General features: G+C 42.1%; 1 protein-coding gene across 4 annotated transcripts in view; it reads left to right on the plus strand.

Annotated features, from left to right (window-relative positions):
- Window positions 1-18,410, plus strand: part of SCAPER (S-phase cyclin A associated protein in the ER) — a 364,249-nt gene that overhangs the window by 118,957 nt on the left and 226,882 nt on the right. For all 4 annotated transcript variants that reach the window (XM_019533358.1, XM_019533360.1, XM_019533359.1 and 1 more), the window contains 3 exons: window positions 5,849-5,930; window positions 6,571-6,723; window positions 8,509-8,616. In XM_019533358.1, coding sequence (XP_019388903.1) covers window positions 5,849-5,930; window positions 6,571-6,723; window positions 8,509-8,616 — 343 coding nt within the window. The remainder of the gene's footprint in view (window positions 1-5,848; window positions 5,931-6,570; window positions 6,724-8,508; window positions 8,617-18,410) is intronic.

Here is an 18,410-nt window from a genome sequence, read left to right on the forward strand (position 1 = left end):
CCCAAGGTCTGGAACAGTCTGCCAGCGGAGGTGGTTCAAGCACCTACATTGAACACCTTCAAGAGTAAATTGGATGCTTATCTTGCTGAGATCCTATGACCCCAGCTGACTTCCTGCCCTTTGGGCAGGGGGCTGGACTCGATGATCTCCCAAGGTCTCTTCCGGCCCTGATGTCTATGAAATCTATGAAATCTCTGAAATCTTAATTCTCAATTCCTACACGGTGTGACCTCAAGGAATAAAAGCAATTGGAAAAGTAATTGTTAATAAGCAATCCCTTTTTATCTAGAACAAGCTGTGATACTGGGCTTCTTCCCACAGTGCTGCTGGGGCTCCAACACCACTGCAGTAGACCAGGTTTTTGGCAGCCAAGATGGAGACAGCCACAGTACTGGAGCCCCAGCTGCAACATGGCTTCTTCCCGCTGTGGCAGCTGAGTGCCTGGGTGAGACCTGCAGTGCTGGAACCTCAAAATCATGAAGCCCTATTGGCAATGTGAATTGACAGTGGGGGTAAGAGATAGCTGCACTAGCTGTTGCCACTGATTGTTCCACGTCCAAGATGTGGGGTGACTTTGATACCCCGCATGATGGATTTTGAACAGGATTCCAACTCGCTCTTCAGAGGAGAAGTTTGACTTTAAGCAGCTTTCACTGTTCTCTCCCCCTTGAATTCTGGCATAGTTCAGTGGAACCCAAGGATGTGGCTTGTTATTTTGCTACTAGAAAAACTTGACTCTTATCCTAAAAGACTTAAAACTGAATGGAGTGAGTCATTTTGGAATATTTGCTTAACATTTCTTCAAAATCCACTTCAGTTTGTGCATCTGATGGTGATTAAAGCCTTCTTATGTAAAACTGCCTTTAAGAGACCCTCTGTGTCCTCATGGTACAATAACTTGATTCCCAATCAGGTTTAGATGCAATTTGAGTGTTTTATATACCAACGAGTAGGAAATTCTACTCCTGTCAATAGAAATCATCCAACTGTATTATGGAGCCTAATAATATAAAGCTATTCTTTTAAGATAGACCTATATAAAATAATGTTAATGTTTTATACTTAAGGTCATTGAATCTTTAACGTTTTCTTAGAGAGTAAAATATTAATTCAAAAGATGTACTGTTCTATGACCTTTATCCAAATATAGATGACAGGTAAGCTTTAAGCTGGAAAGGAGGAAAATATGTTCTCTAATATAAGTTTTTTTGTTTTACCCCATTTTAGACATTCAGGTTTGTAGTACAAGGCAGAGTATGACGAGAGTACAAGTGTTGCTTATCATAACATTTCTCATCTGTCAGCCTTCTCCCCCATGGTGATGGGAGGATCTCACTTATGTTTTCTGAAAGGATGATTGTGCTTCATGTTTGCACTTAGACTTGCCATCTTTCTATTGCATTTATACATTTTCATATTTACTATAGTTTTTGAGCTTTAAGTTTAGTTTTGTGCATTCTCCAGAATGTACTTATTAAAGAAAGTACTTGTTTTTTTACACTTCATCCTTCCACTTTTCATTTTTCCTTTTCTAATTTTGCCATTCCAGTGAGGTTTCTTTTAGTATACGAGTTTTGTTCTCTTAATTTTTTTTTTCTTATTTGAGAATATGGTAGGTATTCAGTGATAGAGACACGGAAAGCAGCAGGAAGGAGTTAGTGGCATCACCATGATCATAATGTTGTCTGAATAGGGGTAGATATGCCTAACTATGGATATGGAATTTCTTTTGTGGTCCTACTGTGAGCCATCAAGATCTGGAAAGACCAGCTAAAATAAATTATCCAAATTGTTTACTTTGGGAAGGTCTGGCAGTATTTTTTTTTTTTAATTAATTGACTGCTTCCTTCTCCCTCAAAACACTTAGCTTCAAAGGAGATAAGGGTTCTCCTGGGTTCTTTAAAAAATTTTAAGACATCGCATTTTGTTCCATGAGTAGGTAGAGCAAGCATCAATACTGACATTTTTTATACAAGCTTTTGAGTCCAACCTATAATAAGGCCAAGTACGTTTATAGAAATAAAGACTTCCACTGTGTGTGTAACATTTCATCCTTGTCCCTTTATTTCTGTTATGTATAGCATTTATCAGTCAAAAACAGTTGTATGAATAAGAAGTTACTAAAACTAATTCCATGAGTTTTGTCTTTTGCATGTTAGGTGCATAATGGATTTAAGCACTTTACTCAATGCCGAATATGCCCTAGACTCTATACCAGGGCAGGCAATTATTTTGGCTGGAGGGCCGCTTAACAAGTTTTGGCAAGCTGTTGAGCACCTCAAGAGTAGCCCTGCCCCTTGACAGGTGCTCCATACCTGGTCACCGTCTTGGAACTGGAAGCTCTGCCTCCTAAGTACCAACCTTTGCCACCGGAAGTGCCTCCCCTTGCCCCTGGAAGTACTTCTTTTGGCAAGGGGGTTTGCCATCTTGGAACCAGAAAAAATCCCCCCAAATTATATTCTAAAAATCAAGCCTCTTCTACAACATGAATTAATTTGATTAAAAAATATATTTTTGTCCTGATTTATATCTGTTTGCATAGTGTACATAGAGGTGATTACATAATAGCTTAAAAGGAAGTCTGTCTTTTGTATATTGTATGTGGGGTGTGGGTGGGTTATGGGGTTTGTGGGGGGCTCTGAATGTGTTGGGGGAGGGTGGCTGGGGGTTGTGGCATGTGTGGAGCATGGCTGGGATGTGTATGAGGGTGTGGGTATGGGGTGTGCATGGGGACTGTGGGGGTGTGTAGTGTTGCATGAGGGGGGTGTGGGTACATGTATATGGTGGGGTGTGCATGTGGGACCCTACCCTACAAACACCCCCCCACACACACACATGCCTCTCTCCCTCATTGCACATAGCCCTTGCCACCAGCGGCAGCAGCAGGCAGTGAGGCCTCAGGGGGCTCATGGCCCATGGCAGGCAGAGACTCCTGGTGGTGCATGGTCCCAGTAAGCCCCAGGACTGCACATGGCCAGGCTGTCAGCAGGGAGAGGAGCAGAGTCGGCCTGGCCCCATAGAGCACCTGCCAGTCCAGGCTCTATGTTCTTGCTGCCCTGCACTGGGCCCCCACTGGCCCTGGTCCTGAGGCACTGGTGCAGGCCCTACACTTCTGCCCACCTGCTCACTGCCACTTTCCCCCCGCCCCCACCTACCACTGCTGCTCTTCCCCTGCCACCTCCCGACCCTCTCACTCACTCCCCCACCTGCCCACCACTCCGGTAGCCTCTGGTTTCTGGCTGTGTAGCCAGGACCACAAAATGAAACAGGAGCCAGCCTGGCCTCCGTGGCTCCTGGCTGGCTCCTGCTGTGCCTTGTGGTCCCAGCCATGCAGCCGGGAACTGTGTGGGCAGCCGGCTGGGCCAGGCTGCCTCCAGCACCATGGTTTCTGGCTGCTTGGCCCAGACCATGGAATGCAACAGGAGCCAGCCCCACCCAGCTGGCAACACATGGTGCCTGGCTGGGTGGCTGGGACTGTATGGTAAGCAGGGGCTGGGATGGGCCTGGTTGGCTCCTGCTGTGCTGGCGATCCTCCCCACTCCACCCTTTCTTTCCTGAGTTTCCACACTTGGAGGGAGGGAGGGCAGGGGAACAGCCCCATGGTTGCCAGACTAGAAGCCTCTACTAGGCAGAAGGTTCCGATTGCGGGCTGGGCAGAGTGAGGCTGGGCGGGCTTTGTTGCTGCCACCACTGGGTCCTGCCATCAGCTCCTCCTGCTGGTGGCGCCTTGTCATCTTTTAGACAGGTAACCACTGGCAGGTAATAATTTTTTTTTAATTTTAGAGGGGTCTTGTGGGCCGGATGGAATGGCCTGGCAGGCTGGATTTGGCCTGTGGGCTCTATTTTGCTCCCCTCCTCCTCACCCCGTCTGTTCTATACATAGCTCCCATGACTACTTTATGCCATTACCAGTCTTAGTGCTTTTATGGACTGTGCTTCCCTCCCAGTCTGGGGGTGCTTCTCTTTGTACAAACAGCAGCAGCAGCCAACCATATTCTAATCCTGATACAGGGTTTGAAAATGTCCTTTGTGTACTTAAACCTGGTAAATTTGGTCTGTTCGATATGTAACCTTCATTTTTACTCTCTGCAGAATTTAAGCTTTCTCTTAAAAATATCTAAGTTTCTAGCTCTTTCAGTTGCAGAGATCATTTGCCAAATGTGAACAGATAAGATACCATCTTCTTGAGTCTCTTCATCTCAAATGTGCCCTTCCGCAATGCTTTTCCTAGCAAGACTAACAGAGTGAACTCAGGACTGGAAAATTTCATTGTGCTGTGCAGAACCCTGTGGGAAAGATAGAAACTGTAAAGAATCATATTACTTTTATTCTGTTACTGATTATAAAAGCTAGTAACAGCAATAGTGGAAATTGTTGGAATATTCACAAAGAACAGGATTAAAACTTAAAACAAGCAGGAGCAAAATAGTAAAAGAAAACTTTCTTTTCTTTGCACCAGAAAGTATCTCTTTTTGTGGTTTGATGAGGGTAAAGGGGGCTCCAAATATATCAAACATCCACTTGCCAGAGGAAAAACCTTTCTTGTAGACTCCAGAGACCACACCTTTAATTTCTTCTCATCAGAGGAAGTAGGTTTTGCGCCTTTCACTACAGCATTGCACGTGGAGGTGATTTGTGGGTCTTCCACTGATTTTTCATGTTGACATATGACTAGTAATTCTCTGAGTAAAAAAGCTCTTGCAAATTCTCTAGTTGCAATATGTTTGTGGTTTTTAGTGCTTTGATGGAGAGGGTATATGTAACAGCAAAGCGAATTTGGAAAATTCCAGGGACCTACTGCACTCAAACCTCTAGCTAACATCATTTCTACAGCAAACATTGCCCTAACTCAGGGGTGGGCAAAATGTCTGATCCAGCCAGCAGCTGGACTCCATTTCCCAGCAGCCTCTGCCCTCATGGCTGGGGCTGGTTTCCATTAAAACCCCAGGACAGTTCAAGGCTGGGGTTGTCAGGGAGACCAGCCCCAGCCATGCTGGCAGTGCGTGCAGCAGAGCAGGAAAGGGGGCTGCTCTGGAGCTGGGATCTTGGAATGGAGGCAGCTTGCTCTGGAGCCAGGGCAGAGCCTGCATGATCTGGGCAGGGGTGCACAAGAAGGGGATCATGGCTCTGCCCCAGCTCCTTGTAGCAGTGACAGCCTGGTCTGGAGCAGGGGCAGAGCCATGATCCCCTGCCTGCACACTCCTGCCCAGAGCATGTGCGCTACAGGTCATGGCTTTGCCCCGACTCCAAAATAAGCTGCCCCCATCACAAGTTCCCAGTGGCTCCAGAGCAGTCCCCTGCCCTGCTCTGCCCAGCTGTGGCTGTAGCTGGTCTCCATGGCAACCCCAGTCTTGAGCTTTCCCATGCAGCTGCAGCTGGGGTCTCCATGGAGACCAGCCCTAACCATGTGCAGGGGCTGCTGGAAAATGGAGTCCACTGCTGATTAGATGTAGCCCGTGAGCCAGACTTTGTCCCTCGCTGCCTTAACTTCTGTATGTCTCTGTCTTTGACCATATCTATTTTAACCTGTTTTGGGAAAAATCAACTCTTGTAATTACCCCCACTTACTTTATCAGACAGGAGTACTAGAGTAGGTAGGTCATCCCATTCATTAGCGTTTTCCATCACCATGGTGTCCATACCTGCTTTGAACTGGACTGTGGTAAGATCTGGTACAAAGTTGCAACTGTCTGCTTTCATTAGACGTTTATCTGCCTATTAAGCTGCCTTTATCTTCACTAGCTGTTATCTCCTTGTGTTTTTTTTTTTTTTTTTTTTTCCCCAATCTCCAATATATTATAGTTGTAAATACATAGATTCTGCTACAGTACTTGTTCTTTTATGGTAGAGACCGAGAGGAAAGGCTGGCAGCTCTCACTGCAGCTCAACAAGAAGCCATGGAAGAGCTACAGAAGAAGATTCAGTTAAAGGTATAGCTAGAATAACATTCTTTTGAATTGAAACTACATTGTTATTTAACATGAAATTTTTAAAACATTTTTCCTGTTATGTGTTTTATTTGTGAAAACAAATACAGTCATGTCATAGCCCAAATTTTGATACTTGATCCAGGCTGATATTATACAGAACGTTAATTGAAGGATATAGTGCACTGTAATTACTATGACTACAATACTACTAATAATATCTTTAATTAATGCCATATTGCTGCTGTCTATTAATTAGAGAATACACCACCAGTTGAATTCTGTATCACAGCATTCCGCTGAGGGAACACAATACACATAAGTAAGGGCCTACATGCAGGAGAAAAATCTAGCATTAGAGTTATAAAAGATAATGAAGTGATAATAATCACTGCAAATAATGCAAAAATGCCAGTATTTTAAAATATGGTATCAGGAATAATATGTTTAAACTGTATACAATGATACAGGACAGCTATTCACTTTGAGTATTTTGGCAAGCATTATACATAAAGTTTCAATCTGCATTTGCATCATCCAGAACTGAATGGTATTTAATTACCCTTAGTATTTCTAACCAGAGTTCATTTTATTTTAATTTAATGATGTTTACCATCTTTTGTTTTGATACTTATGTATTTAGCATGATGAAAGCATTCGGAGGCACATGGAACAAATTGAACAGAGGAAAGAAAAGGCAGCTGAATTAAGCAGTGGGAGACATGCTAATACTGATTATGCACCAAAACTTACCCCTTATGAGCGAAAAAAGCAGTGTTCACTATGCAATGTTTTGGTAAGTTGGATTGAAGGGATGCTATCAAAAGTTTATATGTCAATCCTAAGTGTAGTTCTACTACTTTTGTTTCATTTTGTTCATACCCTTATTTTCAAGAGGGTACTACAAAGTAGACTACTGTACCTCCCCTCTCTTCCAGTCTGCTCTTCTTTTGGGGGTAAGCACGGAAATGTACCAGCTTTTACTGACATATTCTGCATTTCAGCTGCATTGGGATGCTGTTCCACTGCCCTGCCAAGTAGGTGGAGTTCCAGAAAAAGACAAGGAGAGAAGCATGTGTCCTAAGGCTAAGTGTGTTGAACAGAGAGCCAGGACTACTGCTCTCACCTGTTAAATGACCATTTATTTTTCTGTGTACTAATTGCATATCATTCAGCAAAGCTTCATACTATAGCTAAGAAATAAGTCGAGTTTCATTCCTCCATTATTTTAGGCAGAGTGGAGAGAGAAGCCCAGGTTTCATCTCATGGAAAACTGAAATCATGCTGCCTTTCAGAATGAATGTCCCGTGGGCCAGTTATGTTTTTATTTCTACCTTACCATTATAGCATACTTTTCCCAGAAACAGAACGGAACTCCAGATTCTTGATTTCAGTTATTTTCCTACTGTCTTACAAATACTTGTGTTACTAGTAAAACTGTATCAAGTCTCCCCCTCTAGAGACAGGTCCATAAAAGGGTATGACAGAGCACTGTGTTGAGATTTGAAAGTTTCAGCATTGAAACTACTGACAACTCATATGGGAGTTCTTTATGGTTGCATGTAATGGTATTTGTGTTTCCAGTTTTCTTTTTTTAAATTACTTTAATTAATTCACACAATAAAAAAATACCTGTAAGCAGGTTTTATAGTTATACTAATACAATCTTAGCTATGGCACAATGTGAAGTAAAATATACATGTTCCACATTTTGATCCCATATCACGTTGTTTACTTGAAAGTTAAGGTGTATGGTGTTGACATGTACAGAATCCTACCATCTGTATGAGTATGATGTAATCTTTGTACATGTGTTTGCCAGTAAGGTGTACATAGTTTCTGTGAACTGTTGACACAACAGACACCATGCTTTAGGTTGATTATGCTTCTAAAAGCAACATTATTCATTCTTCTGGTCCTTGGATCTTGCTACAAAGTAGGTGTAATATCTTTGATTCATCTGTGAAGTAAACAGGAGCACTGCTCATAGCTTGTTAGGTAATTTAATCTTCATTCTTACGCTTTATCTGCACCAAACAAAAGTGATGTTATCACTTCTTGTGTCATCCTTGAGATGTATGTGTCACTTATCATGTCAAAGCACAGGGTTGCTCTATATGATACATGGCTGCATATACCACTAACTTGCTGTAAGCATGTCCGACCAATCTGGGGCCCTTTGCTAGCATGTTCAAAACTGTAAAACAATGTAGTTCCTTAACAGTCAACTAAAAAATAAGTGCATATGCAGTTCTTGCTCCAACACCAGAGGTATTGGAATACAGCTCCTTCCATTCATTAAGCATTTTCATTTTATCATTAGTTATTTAGCTCAGATTTTATTCAGCTCAGATTTTTTTTATGAGTCATTTTAATTATATGCTGTGATGAAATAATTTTTGGTATGAAGCCATAATTATTCTTATAAAGAAGGTAATTACAAGTAATTGAAACTGATTTAAGAAATGTGGAGTACGGTTGTGATCAGGTGCCAGATTTTGAACATACTTGTTTATTGATTGTCAAATATGGTACATTCCTTTTTGATGAAAAAATGACTCATAATTAAATTTCATTACAGATTTCCTCAGAAGTGTATCTTTTTAGTCATATTAAGGGGAAAAAACACCAACAAGCAGTGAGAGAAAATAGTAGTATCCAAGGACGCGAACTTTCAGATGAAGAAGTGGTATGTTTTATTAAATTTTTTCACTACATTGCTATTCTTCTGGTTTATAATGCCAGCTAAACCGTAATAAAGTAATTGCAAAGAGAGATTTGAAAAATTGCTTTGAATAGCAAAGGTCATAAGAAGTTAAACTGCACAAATGATACTCTATAATACATGTTTAGTAGGGCTGCGCAAAGCCTTGGTCCCTGATTCGTTTCGGTGGAGATTCGGTCCAATTCGATGGCTGAATCTCCAAATCCAAATCAAATCTCAGGACCCTTTAACTCTCTGAATCAAATTGGAACCCTCTGAATTGATTCTGAGAGATTCAGAAAAATTTGGAGACTAGGATATACAGACAGCTTTAAACATTTTTTCTACATACCTCTAGATAGCAGGGGCTCATGATCACTGTGATGCTGGGGCGTATGGAGTGTCCCACAGAAGCATGGGGGGCTCCCCAGTCCACTTGCCAGTAGACCTGGAAGTGAACCTTAAGCACTTCCAGTCCACTTCCAGGTCTCCCAGTGAGCGCATGGGGGGCCCCCCCCATGTGCCCCTGGCTCGGCAACTGGTGCCTCCTGGGCTTGGTGGGGGGGCACCCAGGGGTCCCCCTGTGGCCAATCACCAAGCCAGGGGAGGTGCAGGGAGGTTGGGATTCACTTCCGAGCACGTGGGGGTCCCCCCACACTCCTGTGGGATGCTCCATGCACCCCAGCATCGCAGCAATCACGAGCTGCACCTGCTGCTTCCAGGTATGTAGAAAAATCTTTTAAAGCTGTATGTATGTCCAAATCGCTGATTCTCTGCATTAGCATCAAAACTTCAGTTTTGTATTCAACCGAATCGAATTAGGGACAGCAATCTGAATCAAAAGGTCGAATCGCTGTCCCTGATTTGTGCTGAATTTGAATCAGAATCAAATAGAGCCTGCTTCGCTTACCCCTAAAGTTTAACAGTAATGTTTTTTAATAAATTCTAAGCAGAAACAAAGGGAAGAAAACTTTGTAAACTTGATATTTTGAAATTAATATTATGTAAAATAAATTTCCTATAGAAGGGCTACACTATTTATATAAGCTTCATTTATATTCAAATAATATTTTTTTCTGTATCTCCCTTTTGTCCTATGTTTACCACTTTAATCTGATGTTTAATAAGTATCATGTATTTCATTTTTATATCCTTCTCTTCTCCTTTTCTTATAAGATTGATTTTATTAAGTGAAAGCCATGTTAGACGAGGCTTGTATTTTTTCTGAAGGTGCTGAATTTTGTGGTCATTATGTTGAGTTCCAGGAGCAGGCTCTTTGTCTATATTCATTCTGCACCTTTCTAAACCCTAAATCACAACATTATAGTTTCAGTATAAGTATAAAGTAGGGGACAAAACAGGAATGTTTGCCCACACTTCAAAACAAAATGTAACAGAAATGAAATGAACACCCAACAGTTTGTCTGTCCCCAATCGCAATTTTCTTCTCCTACCTTAACCCCTTCTAGCTCTTTTTGCAAACCTTGTCCCTAGCAATACACCCATCATGTTCCTTCCTATCTTCCCAGAAGCACCTGTGAAAAGAAGTGGATTGTGCAGCTTGTTGCAAATATTATCAAGTCCAGGCCTTGAAGGAAGTATAATTTTCATTTAGAACAAGGGTGACCAAACTGAGGCATGAGTGCCACAAATGGCTTGAGCAGCCTGTACGTGTGACAAAGCAGATTGGGGAAGTGATAGGCATCACAGTGCATCACAGTGGCAGAAAGAAGAACACTAGATCAGGCAGGGGAGCACAGGGAAAGAAGCAGAAAACAGAGCATCAGCTTGGTTATATATAACACAGGGCAGGGAGCAGAAAGATGAGGAGCAGACTGGGTAAATGAGAGGGATGATAGTGACAGGAAGGGAGCAGGGCTAATTTGTGGTGCACTGATCTAGAATATTGTACTCTTGACCTTCTCTTAGACAAGGTGAAGGTTTGTGTGTCCCTGATGACAGTGCCTCAGCTGTCATGCTGATACAAAAGGAGAAATATGGGCTCTCAAATAGCTGGCTTCAAGTCATTTAAAGCCTTTCAAGATAAAAAGAAAGACAACAATTACCTTAAACTCCACTTGAAAAACAGTAATTAGTACATATCTTGAAGCACAATTTAATATGCTCTTTGTTTGAAACAAAGCAGAAATGATGTGGTGAAAGTATACTTCTGAAAGACAGACACATATCCTCCATGCTCATGATAGGCACATTTGGCAAGTGTTGGCACCTGGGAATCCTGCAGCAGTCAGGGCTCCATGAATATTAGAAACAAGCTGTGGACACAAAATAGCAGTTAAGGGGATTTAATGTAACTTCCACCTGTTCGTCAGCTAGCTTCTGCCATCCTGTAAAATCATCTGAGTTTTGTCTGGGTTGAGTCTCAGCAAATGATTTGTAGACAGAAATGAACAATGCTGTTCAAGAGCAACCATATCAACCTCTGCTAAGATCTCAACATGTTGCTGTTCCACCTAATGGCTAATAGTGCTAAAAATACCAGTGTTAAATTGCCTCATTGATGGTCTTTCTCCAATATTGCTTATTCAAACTAGGACAACCATTAAATGCTGTCCTTTTCAAGAGAGATTTTTAGCAACTGCTTCTTAAAAAAAAATTGCAAGTTCACTCTTTCTTAAAATCAGCTTTGTTTCATTTTAGCTGACTCAAAAAACTTTGCTGTCTTGAAGAACAATTCTGAATGGTTGTCTAATTTCATTTCCCACATCTACAGCCTGGAGAGAGCTAGAACATTATTGTAAGGATCACTTTGGAAGAAACATGTTCATGACAGCCTGTTGTTTAGCTGTGTCTATCCCGTGATTTGTGGATCAATCAAATACTGTTCCTGAAAATACTGCTTAAATATGGTCTCCAGAGTTGGTTCAGATTTACACTATTTGTGTTATAAAATCCAACCTAGGTACAGCTAGGTTCCACCTGCTAGAGTTTACTTTTGGAAATCCCTTTAACAGTTTCTCCCTGGAGAAAAGAAATGATTGCAAAGATATAATTCTGTATATAGAAGTATATCTTACTATATTTCAACTCACCTCCCTAACCATATGAGATTTCTTTAGTACTCTTTTTCATCCCTTTAAAAAGGTTTATAATGAGAGTTTTTCCATTTCTACATAAAGAGGAGCTGTTTATTGTAATTAATAAACTCAGTAGTTTTATTTTATTTTTATTTTCTTTCTTCTGGCTCCAGAGTCTCATATGTTAAGCTATGTGAAGTCCCAGCACTCTTGAAAGGGAGCACAGGGGTTCAAGAATTGTAGTGTATTCATTTCTTTATTGGCTGTTATATAAGCTCATGATCCTCTAGGTTTGTCACTTCTCTCTGAGCAGTGGAGGCTCTTGCTGGGTCACTGCTCCACTTGAAAAAATGAGATAAAAGTAAAATAGATTTTCCTTTCTAATTGCTACAGGCTGTTCATTGCATTTAATTTAATAGCATATCACTTGCAGCTAAGTGAATGTCTGAGGGCATTTGCTCTAGTGCCCCAGACTGAGACAGGAATTCCACTAGAGGGCACAGAGGCCCTGATTTAGTCAAATACTACAGCATATGCTCAAATCCAGTCCTCTTCCACAATCCAACATGAGCTTAAGTCCAGGCTTACCTTAAAGTACAGTACATGCTTTTAAGTGTTTTTCTGAAAGAGGCCCAAAACTAGGAGCAAAAGGACTCCTCCAATTGAATGACTGGCTTGACAGACACAGCAGAAAATTAAGGGCCACTTTAAAGAAAGTACTCCTTAATTAACAAACATATGCATAGTGTTGTGGGTACTGTGCTTCATCTAAAACTTTAACCTGCAGCCACTACTGTAATGGGGTAGTACTGACATACTGATTTTTTCATTACTATGCTTTATTTTAAAAATACTCTGATTTATTTTTACATTTCAGTTGGTTTTTTGGGCACTATGGTGACCTATACAGTAATAGTTTGAAATTTCTTTGCCCTAAGGCCGTCTTTGTGGTTTTCTTTTTCCAACAGCAGTAACAAAATATTAATTTTAGGGGTACTCTCACCTTAAAGTTGAAAGTCCGTTACATTTATTCATCTAACATCTGTTTTGTGCTCTTAACATTAACTGGCTGCGGAATGAAAAATTTTGCTTCCCCAAAGTACAACATTTAATAACCTAAAGTAAATTCAAGCTCATTTGCAAGGAAGTTTCCAAAACAATATACAGAAGCAAATAATGTGTTATAGTTCATAGTCACTTACCATGAATTCCATTTTTAATCAATGAAGATATCTGTGGTGAGAACACGCTTGTACTACTTAAAGTTATTACTTGTCATCTGTGATGACTTTACATTATATACACCTTGTCTGTGACCCTTCTTCTTTGACATATAAGATTTTATTTATACCACCTTTGACCCAATAAAATTTCACCTTTAACCTTATGCACTTGACGCCTCAGATAACTTACTCTTGATCTTTGACACATTTTGTTTTAAGCCTGTTAAGCATTATAGGTTGCTGCCTAATAGGTAGCTGCCTAGAAAGAAAGCTTTTTTTTAATTGTTGTTTGACCATAGAATTTATTTAGTGTTGCCTAAGATACCACAGGAGGAACTGCAGCATGTTTAATTTGTCACTATCACAAAATTTAAATAATACAATATCTATTTAAAATTTGGAAATTGCTTTACTGTTATGCAAACATAATTTTCACAGTATAAGGATTGTTGTTAATTGTTTGACTGCCAGCAAAATGTACATGGTTATCAGTCCTGCCAGTAAAATGTATATGGTCTTCTATACCATGTGAGTTCTTCATCTGATTTTTCTAGACAGTTTGGAAATTGGATAAAAATGGATTCTTTTCAGTATGAAAAGAAGTACTTGTATTATTGGAATGCCAAGGATTTTATTTTATGTTTTGATAAAATCCTCAAATTTTGTGATTTTTATGAATGTTATTGGGAGAGGAAAATTAACAGCTCTTTGGAGCAGTTTCTGTATTGATTGGTGAAATTCTTGTATCTTATAACATTTAACTTTTAAGGCACTCGGACACATAATGAAAATTGCCCTGTTGTCTGGCTTAATGGCATCACATTTTGCACATACGTGAATTTTTGGCAATTTAAATGAGTTTGCATGCAACTTTGAAAGGTGCAGACATTAATATGCCATGTGTACATGGTAATTCACCGAAAGATGTGTGGTGAGCCCCTTTGTCCATCAGGTGTTGCTACAACTTTTGTATAGTGTGCACCTTTGTTTACAAAATTTCTCTACAATTTGCAACTCTTTGTGTGTAATGAATGTTTTAGGATACCCTTTTCAGGCTATGGGAGAGCCGTGCTGAACACCATTGACTGGCCCCAAAACTTGCAACAGTCTCAAAGCGTAGCGTTTGTGTGCCTAGCAAAAATCCCCAGTCTTTGCCTGGCAACGGCTGTGAGGAACCCCTGCTCTTCTCCACCCTGCACCTCTTAAAAAAAAAAAAAAAAAAAATCCCTTTTCAACTGGCTGCAGCATAATTGTCCCCTGATGCCATTAATTCTCTCGCTGGTTTTATGTAAACCTGACAACTGGAGTTCTGTGAGCCTGCATGACCATTAACCACACCTGCTTTATGAATAGCAGGTGAGTTCTGTCAGGATTCATTCCCTCACTGACTATGTCTGAATTGCTCAGAAGTTCAGATGTTGTGCTGGGAATGGTGTTTTGACACACGGATCACACGGGTAGTCTGCTGTTGTACTATGCCTTGACAGGGAGCCTGTGGGCTTCCATTGAAGGTTTAACTCTCCATACATGGCTCTTTGGGTAGCCTGTTACTGTGCCATGGCATACACAGAGCTAAAAGGCCTAACAGGACTAAAAGACAACCAGAACAAGTATGCCCATAATATACAAAGTTGCCATCAGTGTAGAGCCCTCCTCCCTGCTTTGACCCTGCCTGGCTCCAGCATGTATGATGTCCAAACTTTGCCCAGCAACAGCAGGGTGGGAAGAGAGTGAACTTTCCTTGGCCCTGTCAGTTCAAGACTTATAAATTGAGCGCACAGCTCCCTGGCTACTCCTTATTGATCCAAAATGTCTGACGTTCGGGGGAGGATGGAATGGACAGGGACACATAGGTCTAGGTCCAGTTGGGCTTCACTGAAACAAAGGTATGGGTGGTGGGGGACCCTGAGATTGTGTACAAGTTTGTCTGCAGCCCATGGGCCGACTGGCACATCTACCTTGATGTTGCCAAGAGAATGGGCAAGCAGGGGCACAACAGGATGGCAGTCCCGTGCCTGTCCTAGCTGCCTGCGGAGGGATTAGGATTGAGAGTGTGGTTGGGGTAGAAACGTAAGAAAGATTTATTGACTTAACAAAAACACAACTATGCATGGTAACAAGACAAACGATGATAGACAAAAGCAATTCATGTCGGCAACTTATTGGCAGTCCCTCTGATGCCTGATACACAGCAAGCTTCTCTTTCTACAAAGTTCAATGAGGTTGGGTGTCCCTGAGCAACACTGTCTGAGGGGTACCAGGAAGGATCCTGGAATGCAGTTTTTGGGCTCCTTGAGGTCTGCAGGCCTACTGATCCAGGCAACAGCTAACTAATTCTTTTCACAGAGCTGCATCTTCCTTCTGAATGGTTTCCAACTATTCCAGCTAATTTATAGCTTCTGAAGGACACTGATAACATACAACCACTTAGATTCTTTTTTCTTCAACTGTCCTTAGGCTGACCAATAGCAGTACAAGCTTTGCATTCCTTTGATAAGGTCATTTTAATTGCGGCACAGGACCTTACTACTTCTAGGCTTTGCTAAATTTACTAGGTCTTACTTTATACAAGGCTTCAGTACATCTTAAACTATAATTAGGCTTTTAGGAACAACTTATAGCTTAGTATCTAAACAAATACAGAAAAACACTTGGTCTAATCTTCATAGAGCCTTCAGCAAGCACCTTTATCACACAGACATACTTTTCAGCTGCCACAAGTGCCATATCAAGGCAAAGATGCTGTGGGCTGTTTTTCACAGGCATGTCACCAGAGCACAGTAGCAGGGCATCCCACTGCATGTTGTGGTCCATTATAGATAATTCAAACTGCTAATGGAGGTAATGGACTGCCCTGTGACCACACAGGGGCAGAGACCTCCAGGGCAACCTCACCTGCTAAGACATTGCCAACCACTGCTGCAACTCGGAGCTCTAGTGGAGAAGATAGCGGCAGGGTTCCTAGTCGTGTCACCTGCTGCTTCCTCTGAGGAAGATAGACTGCAGAGCTCGACCTCCACACCCGGTATGTGAAGCTCTGCTGACTCTTCAGATCGCGTGTCACCTGAATTGACAACTGTATTTAGGGTGGGCTGTGAGGTGAAGGGAGGGAGGGGAATGGTGTAGAACAGTGCTTTAAAGACCCCGGGAGTTAAGGGGCAGTGCTGGGAGGTACAGGGCAACACAGCTGGGAGGCACAGTAGTGGTCAAAGTGGGTGGGCACTTGTTTGCCCATGGCCAGGCACCCCTTTTCAGTGATTTTGGGCTGACCACTTCTTATTTGCTTACAAGATTTGCTGAGTGCTTTTTTCTCAAGCGTTGAGCATCCTTAATTCATTCTGTTTCCTGCTTTCCCTGATTTTCAGCTCTGCTTTCAACAATGCTGCCAAGGAGACGCAGGCTACTGAGGCAGGCTGCTGCATGCATAGACAGGATCATGGATGCCCTCAGGGACTGCAAGCATTGGCTGCTCAAGATGGTGAGACAAATCTGTCTGGCTAAGGAAAGATTCATTGCCATCCAGTGCAACAGGAATTGCTCCAAGTCCAGGAGGCATTCCCAGACCTGGGAAGACTGGCAAATAATGGCCAGGCTCCTTGCAACGATACTGTGTCTGCTGGTGGTTGGCCCTGCTCCTTCCTGGGAGCAGGACAGGTGGTATGGATCTCTGCTATGCCATCCACCAGTTTTCAGTCAAGCTCAGAAAGTCCACCTTAGAGCTGAAGTTTTTTAGTTAGAAATGATTATTGCTTAGATTGATTTTTTTTTTCCCCATGAATCATGCATCATTAGGGTAGTAAAAAGAAATTCCTCTGTTGTAGTAACTATGCATTGTTATGTACAAAACCTGTTCTTTGGTTTGTTTAATTATGATTAATATTTGGTTTTTAAATAAAGGTTTCTCTTTGCTTTGTTTGAGTCTTCACTTCATGTTCCCTTTGCATAACAGGGGAAGTATAGAAGGGTGGGTTTGCTGGCTTGTAGGGTGAGGGGCTTGTATGAGCTGCTGATGGGCATGCCTGTCTTTCAATAATGGGAATTAGCAGTTAGTCAAGCATGTCTGCTTGTGTTGTATTTACTTTGTTTTCCTGCACTGCCAATCACCATCTGAACTCCTGATCCCTGAGAAGTTGCATGTGCTCAGAGGAAATTATGTGCGCTGTGCAGCACCCACCCAATTACTGCTCCCCACATTAGCAAAATTCTTTCTCTGGTCACAATAATAAAAGCCAGTGCCTTGAAAACCCCCACCCCCCTAAGCTCCCCCCCTTGGGTGGGATGACCAGGGAACACTGAGAAGCTGTATGCTCCCAGAGGAAATATTATGGATGCTGTGCAGCACCCCTGGTTACTGCTCCCTGCCATACCCCCCTGGTTTCCACATCCTGGAAAACTCTTATCTCTCAGCATGTCCTCTTTCATTAGTGCAGTGTATCTGGAACAAGCCTGGTTTTCTTTGGTTTGGCTTACCTCACCCCCACAACCGTCACTGCTTGTGGTGGTGTTCATGCATTCACTTAGCTCTGGTTCGTGCTGGTGTCCATGCTTCAGGTGCATGTCCCTGCCTTCCAGTGGATGCGGCAGCTGGTAACAGAAATGGGGGAAAAAAGATGTTCGTGGTCAAAGATCTTGTCCCCACTCCCTGTAGTGGACAGGTTATTGAGCTAGGAACAGAAGTTGCACATAAACTGGTTTAAGTGATCATAAACTGTTTTAAACTTGTAACAAAACAGAAGTTCAGCACACATAAGCCAGTTTCAAAATGGCCAAAACCAGTTTAAGATGAACCTGGTTTAATGTAGTATCAGACTTATTTGACTGAGGTCAAACAGGGCAGGAGAGGACTGTTTGGACTGGTGTAACCAAAGAAAGCAGAGAACTGCAAGCAGTTGGTAAGGGAAGGAGGAGGGAGCATGATTTCCCTCAGCTCCCCCCACACCATGGGGGAATGGGAAGAGAGTGAGGAACTGGGCTGGTCCTCTGCCACCTGTGAGCACAGAGCCAAGCCCTGCAGGACCAGACTGAGAGATGGGAGGTGTTAGCAAAGATCTGGCACAATCATCATAGGTATGTGCTGGAGATGGAGGAACAGATGGAACAGGAGAGAGTTGCAGACAGCTTGAGCTAGTGTGGCCAAAGAATGCAGAGAAGTACAGTTACATTATAAATCAGAACCTGTAAAAGGTGGGAGACTGGACTACCTAAGCAAGGACTTTCTGAACACCTGGCTCTTAGGAGACACTGCCCTCACGATTACCTAAGAATTATGCAAGGCTTTGTCTTGTCTTTTTGGTCTTTTACATTCCATTTTAAGTTAGACTAAATTGTTGCGTGTTCTCACTGTGTTTTACTGGGCTGTATCTTACCTTAGGTGAAGGTTTTTGGTTGTTCTGTCATGTTCTTGAGGTTGTAAAGTGCTGTGTTTGCTTCAGAAAAAGAACTATTCTTGTTCAAGCTTTTATGAATTCAGTGCCACAACCTTGTTCCCCACCCCCACTCCTCAGTCTGGCAGCAGCTC

Source organism: Crocodylus porosus, unplaced genomic scaffold, assembly GCF_001723895.1.
Source record: "Crocodylus porosus isolate Cpor-Errol unplaced genomic scaffold, CroPor_comp1, whole genome shotgun sequence".
Classification (NCBI taxonomy): Eukaryota; Metazoa; Chordata; order Crocodylia; family Crocodylidae; genus Crocodylus; species Crocodylus porosus.